The sequence below is a fragment of the Macrotis lagotis genome, chromosome X, assembly GCF_037893015.1.
Source record: "Macrotis lagotis isolate mMagLag1 chromosome X, bilby.v1.9.chrom.fasta, whole genome shotgun sequence".
Classification (NCBI taxonomy): Eukaryota; Metazoa; Chordata; class Mammalia; order Peramelemorphia; family Peramelidae; genus Macrotis; species Macrotis lagotis.
In genome coordinates, this window is record NC_133666.1 from 77,785,783 (window position 1) to 77,803,606 (window position 17,824).

The 17,824-nt window shown below is 51.8% G+C and overlaps 1 protein-coding gene across 3 annotated transcripts in view; it reads right to left on the minus strand.

Annotated features, from left to right (window-relative positions):
* Positions 1–2,039: 2,039 nt before the first annotated feature.
* Positions 2,040–17,824, minus strand: part of IQSEC2 (IQ motif and Sec7 domain ArfGEF 2) — a 36,069-nt gene continuing 20,284 nt past the window's right edge. For all 3 annotated transcript variants that reach the window (XM_074207254.1, XM_074207256.1, XM_074207255.1), the window contains 13 exons: positions 15,678–15,987; positions 14,919–15,314; positions 13,273–14,297; positions 12,732–12,893; positions 12,268–12,390; positions 10,518–10,684; positions 8,039–8,178; positions 7,766–7,891; positions 6,613–6,712; positions 6,013–6,174; positions 4,758–4,931; positions 4,281–4,330; positions 2,040–3,772 (listed from right to left, as the gene is read on the minus strand). In XM_074207254.1, coding sequence (XP_074063355.1) covers positions 2,693–3,772; positions 4,281–4,330; positions 4,758–4,931; positions 6,013–6,174; positions 6,613–6,712; positions 7,766–7,891; positions 8,039–8,178; positions 10,518–10,684; positions 12,268–12,390; positions 12,732–12,893; positions 13,273–14,297; positions 14,919–15,314; positions 15,678–15,987 — 4,015 coding nt within the window. In that variant the 3' untranslated portion in view covers positions 2,040–2,692. The remainder of the gene's footprint in view (positions 3,773–4,280; positions 4,331–4,757; positions 4,932–6,012; positions 6,175–6,612; positions 6,713–7,765; positions 7,892–8,038; positions 8,179–10,517; positions 10,685–12,267; positions 12,391–12,731; positions 12,894–13,272; positions 14,298–14,918; positions 15,315–15,677; positions 15,988–17,824) is intronic.

Genomic DNA, 17,824 nt, shown 5'->3' on the forward strand with positions numbered 1-17,824 from the left:
CGGACGCGGACGCTGCCGCCGCCGCCGCCGCCGCCGCCGCCGCCGCCGCCGCCGCCACCGCCGCCAATGCGGGCGCGGACCAGGACTAAGGCCGGTGCGTGCGCGTGCGTGCGTGCGTGCGCGCTACCCAGAGCGCCCCCGGGCCGGCGCCGCCGTCGCCGCCTCCATCGTTGTCGCCGTTGTCGCCACACCGCCCCTGGTTCCGACCCCTGCTGCCGCCCCTGCCGCCGCCGCCGCCGCCGCCATCTTGGGTCGGTCCGTTGCCTCCCGAGCAGCGGAGAATCCTTCCGCCGGCCCGGCTCCCGGCCCCGGCCGCGCCGAGCGGCCCTCTCGGGGCCTCGGCCGGTCCCGGAGTAAAGAAGCCCGGGAGGTTGGGAAGGGGCGGGGCGGCGAACCTGCTGGCGGCTCCGGCTCCTTGGGAGGAAAAAGTCCGTGAGGCGAAGTGGCGGAAAGGTACTAGGAAAGGTAAACAAAAGCCGGAACTTCTTGAGCCTATAGAAGGCCGTGCACGGTTAAAGGCCAGAGCTGCGCAGGCGCACTGTAGGAGCTAGGAAGCGAGAGGGCCGGGACTGGAGAGGCGGGGCCGGGCCGGGTCGGGCCGGGAGCCAGGGGAAGGGGCGGGCCGACTAGGGCTGGCCGGCTAGTGGAGGGGGAGGAGAGAGGGATCCCTGGGCTAAAGGATGCTGCTTTGTGCCCCGCTTCCCTCAGGCTCAGCCTGCCTGGGCTCTAGGCTAACAGCGCGTGAGCTGGGGAGGCCGGGAACCTGAGTTCTGTCTCCTCTCCAGTTGGGGAAGGCTTTTAGTATCTGACTGAAGGAAGAATGAATGAATGAATGAATGAATGAATGAAGACCAGGGAACGAGCAGGACAGATTATGCAGTGGTCCCACCTGACTGGCTGCGGAGCCTCAGTGGGCCTCAGCACACAGCCCTGATTACCAGCCAGCCTCGTGGGCCCCTCCGGCCCACCTAAGGCACAGCCAGCCTCGGCAAGAACTCAGCTCCCTGGTGGTCCCAGTCCACCCAGGCCCAAGAAACACACAGGAGGCAAGATGAGCACAGGCCAAAGACGGGGGCATTTATAAGACATCAAATATACATTCTTATGTACAACAAAGAGGAAAAAAAAGAACAGATCAGGCCCAACCAAGACAAGGAGGCCCCTCCCTCAGGCTTTGGTCCAGTGCTTTTCCAACCCCATCTGCACAGAGAAGGGGCTAGGCCCCTTGTCCACTCCCTATAGGCAACTGGGGCCATGTACGTGGGAAAAAATGGCAAGGACTTCGAGGACATGCGGGCAGGAAAGGGGCAAGAGGACCAGATGGGGATTGTTGGGTTGAGTTAAAAAAAATATTTATAATAAACAAACGAGGAAGAAGCAAGTCAGGACAAAGTCCATCCGGGTTGAAAAGCTGAGGATTGTAATGGCTCCTGTCTTAGTCCCTAAAGGGTCCTGCTTATCTACCCTTTTGCTCAGCCCAACCCTGCCTTAGCCTGGCCTGACCAGTCTTATCTAGTCTGTAGGATTCCTAGAACATGCTCCAGCTGTGTCCCAGCTCACTTCCCCACCCAGCACATGCAAGTGCCTGTGTGTGTGGGCGCACATGTGCTCACATACTCTCAGCTCTCCCAGGAGTCTGCACTGGAAGTGGGTGGGCCTCTGAGAGGCCCTGTCCCAGCATTTGGAGGGGACAACTGCAGTCTTCCCCCCTATAAAGTGCATTGGCTTATGGGGAGGCAGTGAGAGCTAGGGAAGATGTGAAATGGTGAAGTTCAGCGTCTCTAATCAGTATAAATCAAAATTTCTACTCTGGGTGAGGAGGGTAAAGCAACTGATGAGGAAGGATATTCCCCTAAGCTCCAATATCAGAGGAGACAAATTGGAAAGGGCAGATGGGCAGAAGAGAAGAGGGACCCAAGCATCAAGAGGTCAGCTTAGCTCCAGCCCTCTAGCCAAGACCCTTTCTTCATGCATTCAGTCCCCTCAAAAGAAAAGTATGACTCTAAATTTCTATGATAAGAGACCTCCCCCACCCCATAGCCACAACATTCCAACCCCCACTCCCCACAGTGAAGTCTAGACCATCTTTCCCCTCAGTTGACACAATCTCCATAACTAGGGGAGTCTCTCTAAAAGCTCCCCTCTAGGACCAAACATACCTTGACTAAACTCTCCTATGACTCCTCTGATGCTGCAACGACCATGGTGTTGAAGACTTTACTCCTTTCCCTCTAGCCCCCATATCTCTTGCTCAATGATGGTGAAGTTTTGAGAAAGCCCTGACCCTTGAGGGAAACTGGGAAATGTGGGCCCCTGGTAAAGATCTTAGGCTGGTGCCAGATTGATTTGGATTGATTCAGGTGAACTTTCTTGTTTTACAGGAGAAACTGAGCCTCATGGGGCAGGGGGGAGGGGAGGGCAGGGGGGACAGACAACAAAAGATCATAGACTGAAAATCTGGAAATAACCCCCTCAATTTGACAGAGGGGAGTTGTTAGCCTGGGGAGGGGAAATGGAAGTTCACCCAACACCCCCCTAGGAGGAGGACCTGGGACAGGGTCAGTTGGTGGCCACATCTCTCATGTGTTCTATACACAGAAGTATTTTTTTTTTTAAGAAGGGCAGGCAGAGTGTTCTAGGAGGATCCAAGGCCAACCCAAAACATGGGGTGAGCCAACCTTCTGCTTGTGATTCAAACAACAGTGCTGATCCTACTTGCTGGCTTGGGCTTTGGGTTCCCAGGACCATGGCCGTGACCATGGGGATGGCCATGACTGTGGCTATGGGGTGGTGGGTGGGGAGAGGTGGGTGGTGCAGGTGAATGTGGGGTGAGTGGGGTATGGGGTGAGGGTGGAGGAAGTGGTGGGTATGAAGGGTGGGGTGGTATCACGGGTGAGTGAGGTGACAGTGGTGACTGTGGTGGATGCACTGGGCCAGAGTGGCCCCCACCGCCCCCTCCACCCCCATAGGGCCCTCCAGGTGCTGACCGGGACATCATCGGTGGGGGGTGCCCACCAAAGATAAAGTGCTTGGGGCCCTGTTTGGATGCACTGGCCACATGGTGGACACCAGATGGTGGTGGGCCTGGTGGAGGGTATGCATGGTGGACCAACCCATGGTGTGGGGCTGGACTGTAGAGAGGCAGGGGTGAAGTGGGTTGGTGCAGGGGGTACCGCCCCCCCATGGAGGCTGCCCCAGCTGCCCCCCGTTTGGCTCGGCCCCCAGCCCGACCCAATGTAAAGTGCTGAGGCCCGTGCCCACCGAGAAAGTGACGGTGTGGCCCAACAGGTGGTGCTGAGGCAGGTGGTGGTGGGATAGTGCCCACCTGGGGAAGAGGGGCTGGCTGAGGTGGGGGTGGAGGGGGCGCAGGCTGGGAGTGGTAGGGTGGAGGGGGTGGGGCTGGCCCCCCAGAGACATGGCAATACTGAGCATGGAGGGCCTGAAGCTTGGAAGGGCCATCTGCATGGATGTGGTGGGGGGCTGGGGCTGGAGGAGGATGATGGGGTGCTGTAGCTGGAGGGGGATGGTGGTGGTGGTGGTGGTGGTGGTGGTGGTGGTGGGAAGAAGAGGCAGAGGAGGAGGAAGCAGATGTAGGCCCCGGAGGGGTCTGGAAAGGGCCTTTGCCCCTTCTACTGCCGAACAGTGAGCCCAGAAAGGAGGATGAGTTGGACGCTGGGCGCTGCTGTGTCTTATACTCCTCAGATGGCGGTGGAGCTGGAGGCAGGGGTGGAGGCATCCGCTGGTGTGGGCGGGGGCTGCTAATAATAGAGCCCTGGCAGGATGGGGGACACCAGGAAGTGGGGAAAGGGGGAGGGGAGAAGGAGAGGGGATCAGGCCCAGCTGGAAGCAGCAGCCCCTGGGCCTGCCGCTCACACTCCCTTGTTCTCAATTCAGCCTTTTATTCTACACTGACTTCCAAAGTTAGGGTGGGGATAGGGAAAGATGAGGGAATTGAGGCTCAGGAAGGTTCAAACCAATGCCTCCCTGCACCCCCCCCACCTCCCCCTTTTCCTGACACTATTCCTCCCTCTTCTCCTCCTGCTTCTCCTCCTCCTCTGTCTCCTCCAGGAAGATCTTCCCCAACCCTGTCACTTGGACATCACCAGAATCACTTCCCTGGAAAATTGGAATGGAAAGAGAAAGTAGGAAAGAAGGAAAGACGGACAGACAAAAGGAGCAGAGACAGAGGGGGCTCATCTCTCTCCATTGTTTCTCCCCATTAGTGGCAGCAGGCATTCAGCCCCATGCAGACAGGGGGGGAGTCAGGCCACCCCACTTACTTCGATGGTGCTGTCCAATGATCCCACGCTGTTACGTCGCCCCCGCTTCCCTGTGCCCGCAAGCAACGAGGGTCAGGGGAGGGCTTCGCACAACCCTAAAGGATCTTTTCCCCCTCCTCACCCTTGGGGGTCCCCTCCATTCTTCTACCCTTCCCTTCTAGGAGGCAGATGAAGACAGCAGAGGAAAAGGAGAAAGGCAAGAGGAGGCAGAGGGGTAGGAGACAGAGAGAGGGTGTGCCCGGCTCCTCCTGGCTTCCTGTCATATTTTCCTCTCCTCAAAGTTGCACTGCTCTAGATCCTAAGCTCATGTCTGTCTGACACTGTGAACCCTGGGACCTGGACCACTGTTGAAGGAGCTTGTTGAAAAGAGCAGATGAGCAGGAGAAATGGCCCCGATAAGGAGAAGAGGATTCTGTCCCTGCTCACCAGGTTCCCCCTTCCCTGCCAACACCACACCCCAGGGGGTGCAATCCTGACCTGCATCAGAGAGGTCTCGGAGAGAGCTGCTAAGGGCACTCCGCTTCAGACCATCACCAAGGCCATATGTGTCCTCCAGGCTGGATCGGGGCAGTGTGCCGTTCACTGCATCCTTGGAGCCAGTTGGTTGGGAGGTGTTAGGTCGCATCACCCCCTTCTGCTTCTCTAGTTCCGCTGCACGTATGGGTGGGGGAAGAGCAGGCCTCTTCATTAGTAATTCTTTACCTGCCCCCCTCCTTAATGTACCACCTTCATCCTTAAAGGCCACCCTCCTCAAGATGGGGGGGTGCAGATTTCAGATCTGGAGCAGAATCTCTTAGCCTGTCAGACTTGTGGCCTCAGGATTCTCTTTCCTTTTTAGAATTGTGCATTCTTTCTCTCAATTGCTACCTACCTCAAACTGTTTGACCCAAACATCTGTAGATTTTTATACTTTTGAAAATTCATCTTGGACTTGCTTGAATTCAGAACTCTTTCCACTCCTCCAAAGCTAAGATCAGGGTTCCATCCTGACTCAGTCACACTAAATAAGTGACTTCCCTCTCTGTGCCTTAAGTTTCCTGCTCTGTAAAACCATCATCCTACAACTCAGACTCCCAACCTCTCTGGGCTACTGCAAGAAGAGAGCTTTCTAACCCTTCCAACATTTGAGACTTTCTCCCTAACTTTGTGGACTGTAAGTCTTGTGTCCCAAGGCCCAGCCTGGCTAAGTTTGGACAGATTCATCACTTATATAATGTCTACAGGAAGAATTTTTCAGCCCAACTAACACCTCTCTGTCTGTTATATTTATCTATTTGTGTATATGTATGTCTGTCTTATCTGTCTGACTTTCAATATCTAGCTATCTATATCTAAATGGTCTGAAATCACTGATGGAGAGCCAGCTCATGACAGATCCTTAGGAACCAGGAAGTGACAATTCTTGCACTTCCAGACTCAGAGTCAAGAGGTCACAATAGTGACTCTTCCTGCTCTAGAAAAGCAGATATTAAAAGGGATTCAACCTATCATATTTGAAGCTTTTGGACTTCTTAAACCTTAGAATTGAAGCCCTTTCTCCTGGGGAATCTTTGCTTTTTCAAAACCCCAAGGAGTGGGAAGAAGAGGCAGCTCATCTCTTCTCATCTCACTTCCTGTCCCCCCCCCCCAACCAACTATTAAAAGGCACAGAGGAGGAAACTCCATCAGGAGCCACGTGGAAGCTGGAGCCCAGCTAGCTTACTGAAGGGTCAAACTAAGGGAAGCCACTCACATTCTACACGATACTTTTCCATCTCTTGTACTTCAGCTATGGACTCTCGGAGGTCAGATGTAAATCGAAGCCGGTCTTGGAGGCTAGGTGCATTGAATATGATGAGCACCTTCCGCTCCCCTCCTGGCACTGCAGATAGCAGTTTGATGCCAAACTGGTAATCTGTTAGGAGCCGGAGGGGAAAAAAAGGATATGGGCACCATCAGAGCAGAAAACCTCCTAGCTCCTTCTTTCCCCCTGGGCTGAAATCCTCTCTTGGAATGCTTGCAATCCAGGAAAGAATCCATGGCAAGAATTGGCCCTCCTGTACCTCTGCGTACCCTGGAACAAACTGGGATCACCATTTTGTGGGAAGCTTCCAACTTTAGCTAAGATGTGATCTAGTAAAGGGGCTTATTCATTCATTCTAAAAACAGATGAAGTGCCTACACCGCCCAGAGATTTCTGGTGGCTACAAAAATGGAACTAAGACATGTTCCCTGACCACTTCTCCATCTTGCAGCTGTTGAGATAATTCCCGAATAGACATGCTTCCCATCCCTCTCCCCTCCTTTGGGCCCTCCCCCCCCCCCCACAAAAAAAAAGTCCCAGAGTACTCACATGAATTCTGGAAGAGTTGTAGTTGCATTTCAACAAGGGGAAAGGACTGGCGAAAACTGTAGGTTACCAAGATTTTCTTCTTCTGGAAAATTTTGGTGACCTGTGGCAGAGAACAGAGAGCTATGGGAGGGAGCTCATGACCTCTCAAATCCAAGCAATGCCTGTTGAAAGAACTCCAAACCTGGTTTCCTGTAGCCCTCCCACTTGGCAAAGTTGATCACAAAATAGAAAGAAGTCTGTTGGAGGAGCTGCAGGAGGCTGGATACACTATCCTACTACACTGGCACAAACTGGCTCTGCATACAAGACATGCTTCCAAGCATCCTTGTTTGTGGGAGCCCACAAACCATGTGGGTACTTACTTGTGGGCAGGAAAACTAGGGAACCTACCCCAAGAACACAAGACTTTGATGAGGATGATACCCCCCCAGACTAATTGGTAGAGAGGTGGGGGACTCTGGGTATAAAAGAGTATGAGCCCCACTACTGAACATGGCTGCTTGCTTTCTTGGATTCTGTTAGACGTTTTCTTTATTCAAGGGAGAATTCAATGGGTTTCCAAGGGTATATCAATAACTTCTTTGGTTGGGTCCAACCTGTGACTGAATCAAAGGAGTGGAAGGAACTAGTGCACAAACATCTACATTTCCACAGTAATTGTTCATTAATCTCACCTCCTGTGCCCTACCTGTCTAGTGCAGTACAGTTCTACCCCATGTGTCTGTGAGTCTGTCTGTGTCCAAGTCTGTGTTTGTGTTTCTGCAAGTGTATGTGTATGTGCCTCACAGCAGAGGCGTGAACGAACCCATGTCGTCCTGATTCCAAGGTTAGTCCTCCATTCACCCATCTCTCCCAGGAATTCTAATTTCATGGTATATGAATTCATTCTTTCTTCCTAAACTGATCATCCAAGGGGTCCATGATGAACCCTGCCTTATACCATGTTGCTTCTCACTGGGAGACAGCCATTTATTTTAATTAGAAAAGATAAGACCCCTCTCCAAAAAAGAGAAAATTGGCCTTTATCAATGAATTTTAAGTTTAAGGCAACTGAAAGTACTCAGAAACTCCACCCCCACCACCAGCCTAGATGTGGCTAGGTCATGACAGAATTCCACATATTCATCCCACCAACTACCCCAAATACTCATACCACAAGCAGGTCATTGAAGAGAAAGACTTCACGCTGGTGAAGGCCAAGCCTCTGTGGCCTGTTGGGGTCAGGCACCTCATAGAGTTGGCAGCAACAGACCAGGCGCCGGTGGGGCAGGGAAAGCACCTGGACAGATGGGAAATCATAGGCATGATGAACCTCAATGACTCCCCTGACTCTGCAGTTGAGCTCAATTTTAGAGAAAAGTGAAGGCCAAATTGAAATTCCATTTAGGCCAGGGAACCAGAGTCAGGCTCAGTTCCTGATACTCACTGGTTTCTTGCCCACAATCATGCGCTCCACGGCCTGCACCTGGGACACATGATCATCATTAGTCCTCAGCTCACGGCCCTGGATCCGCTGGTAAATGCCAACTAGCAGGTCCCGGGGGATGTCTTCGCCATTGTCAACTCCTGGAGGGAGCACAAGATGAGCCATTGTAAGCATTTACACTTTATTTCCTCTATCCCCTCTTTTCCAATCCTCTGCAGTCTGCCTTCCAACCTATCATTCAACTGAAACTACTTTCTTCAAAGTCACTCATTATCTCTTAATTGCATCTTTGCCTTTTCTCAGTCCTAACCTTATTCTTTTCTGGTTCATCTACCAAGCTGATGGTTCCTTCTCTGTCTCCTTTGCTGGATCCTCATCCAGGTTATACCCAGAAGATTTTGTCCTGGACCCTTTGCTCTTTTACCCTACTTCACTGGAGTATCTCATCAGTGCTTGTGGATTAAATAGCCATCTCTATGCTGATGATTATCATATCTGTTTAGAGCCCCAGCTCTCTGCTGACTTCCAGTCTACTATCTCCATTAACTTCTCAGGTACCCAGACACCTCACACTGGATGTCCAGTAGGCATCTGAAACTCAATGTGTCAACAACAACTCATTCTCTTTCACCCTAACTCCCCACTCATGCCCCTCCAGTTTCTTTTGTTTGTTTGTTTTTGCAAGGCAGTGGGGTTAGTGATTTGCCCAAGGTCATACAGCCAGGCAATTATTAAGTGTCTGAGACCCGTTCTGAACTCAGGTTCTTCTGACTCCAGGGCCAGTGCTCTATCCACTGCGCCACCTAGTTGTCCCTCTCCTGCTTTTTCTATTACTATTGAGGCCTATGCCAGCCTCCCAGTCCCTCAGCCTCCCCACCTAGGAGTCATCCTAGACTTATCTCTCACCACTCCCTTATATCCAATATGGTGCCAAGGTTGTTGATTTCACCTCTGCAATGTCTCTCCTTTGACACCACCTGGACCCTGGTACAGGTCCTCATCTTATTCCTGAACTATTGTAATAGCTACTGATGAAAACTACCTGCCTTAGGTCTCTCCCCACTTCATTGTGTCCTCCATTCAGCTACCAGTGGTTTTCCAAAGGAGCAGGGCTAATCATATCTGCCTCCCCATAAACTCATTCCATTGTCAAATAGAAAATGCTCTGTTTAGCCTTCAAAGCCCTTCATTGCCTGTTCCTTCCCAGTTTCATTATATAGTAATCCCCTTTTCATGCTCTAGACCAAATGGGTTTTTGTCTCTGCTCCTCACATATGGGTCTCTCCTCACCTTTGCTCTTTCTTCACCCCAAACTAGCTTGCCATTTATCACTATTTCTCCTGTATAGACTTGGATGTGAACATGTCTCTCTTGTCTGGTTCCCTTTTTATTTCTGTATTCCTAGCCCCTAGCACAGTGTCTGCTATGTTAAAGGTGTTCAATCAAGAAGCATTTATTAAGTGCTTGCTGTGTGCTGACCACTGTGTTCATGCTACAAAATACATGCAGGTGGGGTGGCTAGGTGGCACGGTGGATAGAACACTGGCCCTAGAGTCAGGAGGACCTGAGTTCAGATCTAGCCTCAGACACTTAATTGCCTAGCTGTGTGATATGACCTTGGCCAAGTCACTTAACCCCACTGCCTTGCAAAAACAAAGCAAAATACATGTAGGGTAGCTTGAAGAGAGAAGGGAAAACTTCATATACATACAAGATGACGTTTGAGCTTAGGCTTAAAGGAAACCTGATATTCCCGGAGGCAAAAATGAGGAGGGAAAGCATGGCATGCATGGGGGGTCACTGGTGAAAGATATTCACTGAGATGCTTAGGAAGGTGCCAAGTTGAAAGGTCAGATTGAGGCCTCCATATTGGCTCCAGAAGATACTAGGCAGCCTCAGAGCTTATGTGGGTGGAGGACTTGAGTAGAGAATGATCAGGGATGAGATGAGATAAGACCACATAGAAGGCCACTGCAATAGTTCAGGTGAGAAGGGATGTTTGGAAGTTAACTGAATGGATAGTGACAATGCCAAGATTCACCTGAATAAGGGAGATGCTTAAAGATCTCAGTAAATCCTCTGTTATTTTATAGATGATAAACAGACCTAAAGAGGGGGCAACAACACTGGATCACAGGTATCCAATGTCTCTCTAACTTCTGACTTGTCATGCCTGAAACACTGAATCCCAGAGTCTCAGACTGGGAAAGGGGTTTAGAGAAGCTGAGGGTTTCAAGGATGGCACAAGGAGGTGGGGATTTAGGGAGTTGAAGTATCTGTGAGAAATCTCACTCTTCATTAAACCTGATCTGCTACATCCAAGTCATGGCATCTCACCCTGTTGGATCTGAAGGAAGACTTTGCGATCACTCATGCTGAGGCTGGGCGGGGTGGAGGGAGGGAAACAGACCTAACAGGGCCCAAGGATGAGCCCGAGGCCACAGTACAAAACAGGTAATTCAGGCATCATTCAACATACCTCTAAGGTTCTTGATGAAGTCTTCAGGTTTCATCTTGCGTTCAGCCTTGACATTAGGGCTGTACATGTCTGTGTTGAGCAAGATGATAGCAAAGGCCAAGATGAAGATAGTATCCGGGTTCCGGAACTGCCTCACAAGGGCTGGATTGCACACGCAATAGCGCTGGCTGCTCAACGAAAGGAAGTCAGATATGCTTATTGTGCTCAGTTCTGGTCATGGGTTGTGCTGCCCCTGTCACCAGCTCCATTTCTAGCTGCTCCCACCCCCAGGGACCTTTTTGATCCCCAAATATCTTAAGAAAATATCAGTTAATATGGCTTGACTTCCAATGCATTTTCCTACCAAAAACCTTAGGAGATAGGTCATTTAAGAAATATTATCAAAAAAGTCTTAAGAATAAAGGCACACACACACACACAAAGGGCAGCTAGGTGGCACAGTGGATAGATCACCAGCCAGGGTCTCAGACACTTAATTACCCAGCTGTGTGACCTTGGGCAAGTCACTTAACCTTACTACCATGAAAAAAACCAAACCCCTCCCCCACCCAAAAAATCACATGAACAAGACTTTCTTAAAGAAATCAGTGGCTAGAGCACCGGCCCTGGAGTCAGGAGGACCTGAGCTCAAATTCAGCCTCAGACACTTCATAATTACCTAGCTGTGTGATCTTGGGCAAGTCACTTAACCCCATTGCCTTGCAAAAACCAAAATAAATAAACAAATAAAAAATCTATACTGTCAATAACTATGAGAAAAAAATGCTCCAAATTAGGAATAACTTGAGAATCACACAATTAAAGTAAATGTGATTATACCCATCAAACTAGCAAGAAGACTGACGATTGTTGGAGGGTCTTGTGCATCATGCCTTAAAAATGATTAAATGGATATATCTGTTGACCCAGCAATATTATTGCCAAATTTCCATCTCCAAGAGATCAGAGAAAGAGAGAAAAGAGCTATATGTATCCAAAGTACTCTGAGCAGCTGTGTTTGTGGAGGGGTGGGTAGCATTGGGAGATGGCTGAACAAGTTATGCTATACCAATGTTATGAAATAGAAATCACCAGGCATGGTAGTGTCCTCCTGGAATTGCTGCAACTGGGAGGCTGAGACTGGTAGAGCTTGGGAGCTCTAAACTGCCATGGGCTAAAACTTATCAGGGATCTCCACTGTCAGGAGTCCCCAATCAGACATCAACATGGTGAGCACCCAGGAGCAGGGGTTCCCAGGATACTTAAGGAGGGCTGAACAAAACAGGCTCAGAAGTGGAGCAGCTCAAAGCTTCCTTGCTGTTTAGCAGTGTGATTGAGTCTATGAGTGTCTGATGTACTTTTTCTTTTATTTCTTTTTTTTTTTTTGGCAGGGCAATGGGGTTAAGTGACGCCCAAGGTCACACAGCTAAGTACTGTGTCTGAGGTCACATTTGAACTCAGGGCATGTAATTTGCTGGATGCTGCTGATTTGTTAGGAGAGACTTTCTTCTTCAACAGGGTAGAGTGTAAATTGGGAGGAAGAGATAATAAATGGTGGTAATTTTTTTTTTTAATGTCCCTATTTTACAAAGGCAGAGATGGAATCCCAAAGAGGGGGAGGGACTTGTCCAAGGTAGCCTACCTCTATCTGCCTGTCTTTCCTCACAAATGTGCAAAACTTTCCTGGGTTCTTAGCATCACCAAGTACCCCACCCTCAGCAACTTCTGTTTGGCTACTGCCTCCAGAGATAGGGAAGTAGCAGGGGTTTACCTGAAGGCCTCAATGAGCCGTTCCACTTTTTGGGCCTCTCCCTGTACTCGAATGTGAGACTGGAACCTTCGCAGAGCATCATCCAGATCCATGGAAGAGAAATCCATCTCATCTACCACGCAGCTATTTGAGGACCCAAGAGAAAGATGGTATATACTCTTTAGCAGGCTATCAGCCCACCACCATTCTCCTTTCCTTGGAATCTAGTGAAAAGGCCCATGGAGATGAATGGATATAGATAGTATGGCAGTCCAGCTCCTTCACTGGCAGGTTCAGAGCAGGGATGGGACTTGTCCAAAGTCCCACTGCTAGGAAATAGCAGAGTTAAGACTAAAAGCTAATGTAAGAACCATCAAGGTCTTACATTTCCCACCCCCTTTTTGAAGAAGATCTAAAGGGACTTTCCCAATCTGGGGGCACCAGACACCCAAGGGAAGGGACCATCCCAGGTTGCCCCTTCTCACTCGAGCACATCCCTGTTGAACTGTTTTTGCCGGTTGCCCAGAAACTCCCCGATCATCTGGCGGCTCAGACCCTTCCGCTCCAGGATGAAGTGGGCCACCCCTACGGGTGTGTCGGACAAGAAGCCGCGCTCGATCAAGTACTGGATGCCTTTCTCTGGTTTCCTAGGGGATAAGAATCAATGTTCACATTTGCCAAGCCACACTACCCACAAGGTACTCCAGGATACATGTGTGTACACACATGTATGTACATCACATCTGTATACATACATGACATGCTCAAGCTTACACACATGTAGAGTACACTACTGTTTCCAAAATATTTGAAGACCAAGGCCCAAGGTCATGCAGATTGCAATCACATGGAAACCCAGATGACTCCCAGATCACTGGACTACAGGGGAAGGAAGGGGTTGAAAAAAGAGAAAAGGGAGGAGGAGATAGTGGGATGAAGAGCAGAAAAAGGAAGCTCAGGGAGGAAAGTGGGGCAAATAGGAGAAGGAGGTCTGACATAGGAAAGGTTGAATCTGGGGAAACCTACTTGTTAAAGAGGTTGAGGCCTATGCGGTAATGCCGTCTCTGGACCACATCATTGTTGAAGGCCGGTGAGTCCCAACTGTGCCTGGTCTCCCGCTGATAAGTTTGGGAGCCCAGCGGGGCAGGGGGCTCCCGCAAGCTATCCCTCGAGGAAGAACCTGAACTACAGTTGATGGTTTCATTTGAATTGGTGGTACTGTTCAAGCTATCAGGCTCCCCATCAGAGTTGTCTCCACCGCCACCGCCACCACCAGTCACAGGAGCTGTACCAGCCTCACACTTGCCCATGAGGATTCGGCTACCACCAGCTCCAGAGGGACCACTGCTGTTGAGGGCAGAGCTTCCAGGGGGTGGAGGAGGGGGCCCTAGACCACTAGCCTCAGGAGCTGGGTAGTGGCGGAGGGGGTGAGGGGGTCGCCCAGGCGGTGGTGGCTCTGAGTGTTGCTGCAGGGTCCCATGGGGGCTGCCAGTTCCAGCAGCCTCATAATTACCCAACTGCCGGTGAATAGAGCCCCGGTCAGAACGGTCACTGAGGTCCACAGAGCTATCACTGGGTGGTTCGATGGTCAGCAGTGGAAGGTGGGCTGCCCGCAGGCGGAAGTCCCTACATTCGAGACAAGGGGGGCCCCGACGGGCCCCCATGTCCTCCTCCCGAGCATTGCTAGCCCCAGGTGGCGGGGGTGGCAGAGGTGGCTGTGGGATGTCGCCACTGCTGACTGGGTGGTCTGGAGAAAGTGGAGACACAGGCCCAGTGGCTTCATCCAAATAGAGGGTAACATCACTGAAAGAAGTGCCCGTGCTGTCCCCATGATGGTCCCGGTCCCGGACCTCTGCCTGCTCTGGGAGGGGCCCCGAGACCTCCACTCTCCCTGGCTCCGCTGTCTCCTCCTCCTCCTCCTCCTCCTCCTCCTCCTCTTCCTCTTCCTCCTCCTCTTCATCCTCCTCCTCCTCTTCCTCCTCCTCCTCCTCCTCTCCCCGAAGACTGTGGCAGTTCAGGGCCTCATCAATCGATTCTGCCAAGGACTTCACCTGTGCCTCATAGGTTTGCAGCGAAGAGGGGGGAATAGGGGCAAAAAGGCAGGGAGAAAAGGGTGCAGGACCCATCAGTCAATCCAAAGAGAAGATGCTCTGGATCCTGCCCCTTTCTCCTCCTCACCAAAACACCCAGGGGCCACTCATGTCTGATTAGTTTTGGACTGGACTTGATATTTTTGCAGGGTGGGGCATTCCTGGTCTGAAAACTCCCTCTACTGATGCAAACTAGACCCTTGACTTTAATTTCTGGTCTTAGAGGGGTTAAGTACTTCCTCCAAGATCACACAGTCAACCGATTTATGTCAGTGGGAGTAGAAGCCAGATCTCTCTCCTCTCTCTCTCTCCTTGCTCTCTCCTCTTCCCCTCTCTCTCTCTCTCTCCTCTCTCTCTCTCTCTCTCTCTCTCTCTCTCAATTCACTATCTATTTGTGGAGTGAATGCAATAGGGTAAATGAATAAACCCTGTCTTGTCCTAAATGGCCTGTGAGCTACTCTCTGTTGCCAACCCAAGACCCTGGGCCTAGCAGTGAAGATCCAACAGATACTCATTGTTTAATTAGCAAAAGGTAGAAAGGGAGGTGAGGGAAGAGGTCAAGGGTGACCCCTGAAGCCTCACCTGCTTGGAGAAGGAATCTTCCAGCTCGGTAATGTCATTGGAGAACTCCCCAGAGGTAGTGACAGAGCTGCCACCATCCAAGCCACTGCAGGAACCACCATAGGGGAGGCCACGCTCTAGCCGATGGGCCCGGGCCCCCGCCATAGCCCCCTCATCCAAGGAGGCTGGTTTGCCTTCAAAGTAAGGAGCGGTCTGGCCCTTGTCATACTCCTCAAAGGAGAACTGCATGCGCATATTAGACAAAATGATGCGCCTGGACATGCGGCTCTCTGAGGCCGAGCTACGTAGCCGCTCAAAGTTCTTGTTCATGCGGTACTGACGGAAGGCTGTCTGGATGGTGCGTGCTGCTCGTCGGCTGAGAAATGGGCCACCATACTTCCGCTCCAGCATCTCCACCTGAACAAGAGGAGAAAAAAGAGAGGAGGAAGGAAGGGGAGAAGGGAGCAGACAAAGGAAGGAGAATATAGGGATGTAGAAGAGAAAGAGAAGAAAGGAGAAGAAAGAGGGAGATGACAGCCAGAAAGACAAAGGAGGAGGAGGAAGATGGAAGGAGAGAAGAAAGAAAGAAAAGAGGGAGGAATGAAGAAGGAAATAGCAGAAAGGAGAGCAGGGAGAGGAGAGAAGGAGGGGACAAGAAGGTAGAGAAAGAGAGGGGGAAGGAACGAGGAGGAAGAAGGCAGCCGCTAGGGGTTGACTCGATGTGGATGACCTGGCTAAGTGGGGTCCCAAATGGACAGTCTCCAACCCCTCCACACCTACCTTCTTGTCCTGCAGGTCTGTGGAGAGCTCATAGCTGTCAGACAGGGCCTTGGACCTCTTCATCTCTTCTTCTTCCTGCTTGCGGAGTGCTAAGCTGGCAGGCTGGAGGCGAGCCCGCTGGGCCCAGGGCAGGCCAGTGGCAGCAGATGGACCAGGCAAGTGGACATGGCAGGCAGCTGGGGGCAACTCATAGGGGTCCGACAACTTGACGAACTCGCTGACACCACTGCCCCCGCAACGGTAAGGGGCCTGGTTTTCCGGACTGTTGGCCCCGACGCCCAGATCACTGGACGGGGCATCGCCCTCCACACTGCAGGAGGGTAAGGGATGGATGGGGCCGGGGACCTGAGCACCCTTGCTCTGGGGTCCCTGATGGCCCCCTCCCAGGTCTAACTGGCTGCTCAATCTGGCCTTCGGCTTTCCCAGCGCTCTCCCTCCCCCACAGGTCGGGGGCCAGGGATCAAGGCTGGCACAGAGGACTCCAAGGGAGACGCGCAGGTACGAGGCTAGAAGTCGAGTTGCCTTCCTTGCCTCCTCCCTCCTGCTCCCTCCCCCTCCTCTTTTTTGCCTCTTCCTCCTCCTCTTCCTCCCTCCAACCCCTGATTTCCTCTCTCCTCACAGGTAGACAGCAGCTCTTCGGGACCATCTCTCCTTCTTCCTCATCTCCTCTGCCAGGGTGGTCAGTTCCACCCTGGGGAGCCCAAAGAAGCAGAAGGGGGCATGGCAGGAGGAGGAGAGCAGCCAGGCAAACCTCCCTCCTTCCCTTACTAGGCCACTTGGGCCCCCAGCACCTTTGGGAGGTACCTGGGTTCTTCCTGCCATAGCAACCTGGCTGCCTAGGAACGGAGAACAGCTGAGGATGCAGCTAGCCCAAAGTGGAGGGATACTTTGGCCCTGGCCCCAAGACTTAAAAAGGTAATCAGGCCTTTCTTCCCAAGCCCTTTTCTTCCTGCTGCAACCAGCCCAGGGAGGGAGTGCACTCTCAGAGGCCCAGGAAGAGCTGAAGAGGTCAGTACCACATGGGGCAAGGGGAGGGGGAAGGAGAGGGCATCAGCGGCGGCATGGGTTCATCGGGCCAGGGTGGCCTTGGCAGAGAGGTAGGGGAGGCATTGGTCCCAGGATGCTAAGACTGGGGAGCCATGCCCTGGTACGGGGAACAAGGATCAGTCCACTCCAGCTGGGGAGTGCCCTCCCACTGACCAGACCTTACCCTGGTAGGTCTTACAGAGCCCCAACACTGGGGCCCACACCCCTCCACTGCTAGCACTCCCCCCGATGGCAGCCTGCTCTCCTTCCTCATGGGAATGACTATCTGTCTCTCCTATCTCATTTCTCTATGCTTCTCCCTTCGTTCTCTCTGTGACCCTGTCTCTCTTCCTCTTTTTCCCTATCTCCCCTTTCTAGCTCCTTCTCTCTTTATAATTATTCCTGTCTCCCCCCCCACCCTTTCCCTAACAGTCTTATTTTTCTCTGCTTTGCCTTTCCCCCATCCTTTCTTTCTCCCTCCTTCTGATTCTCTTCTCTATCTTCCTCTCTCTATTTCCCAACTCCATTGCCATCTTCCCCTCCTGTCTCCTTCCTTTTCTCCCTTCATCTCTGTCTTCCCCCGAAGCTCAGCCACCTCCCCAAACCCTGGCATATGGGGGGGGGCTAGGGATGGACATAGTTGCCATGGAAATGGAGGAGGGGGTTGGCCAGTTGCCATAGCTTCCAAAGTAGGAAGGAGCCTCTGGATGAGGGGAGGCATCACCTTGGCAACCAGGGGACCTGTCAGCCCCCCCCACCAGGCCTGGAGTGGTATGATTTAAGTAGACCTCCTTTTCCATCTCTCACCCCCAAGCTCGGAGCTCCTCCCAACCCAGATTGCTTGAATGAGCCTCTGGCTAGTGAGCTCAGCCTATCATCCCATATCCTCTAACCCAAACTTGATGGCATTCAAGTCCCCAACTGCTCCCAAATTCCTCCTTGAGTTCACGAACATCCTTTCCATCCCTGCCATACCATGTCCTTTTCTCAGATCTGATAAGGAACAAAAATGAGTGAGCAAAGGCTGGACATGGGCTTTGTTTAACTTCAAAGGAACGGAGGTCCCAAAATCATGGGGAACATGCTGCCAGTAAGTGTCAGGGCAGCAAATAGCTGAAGCC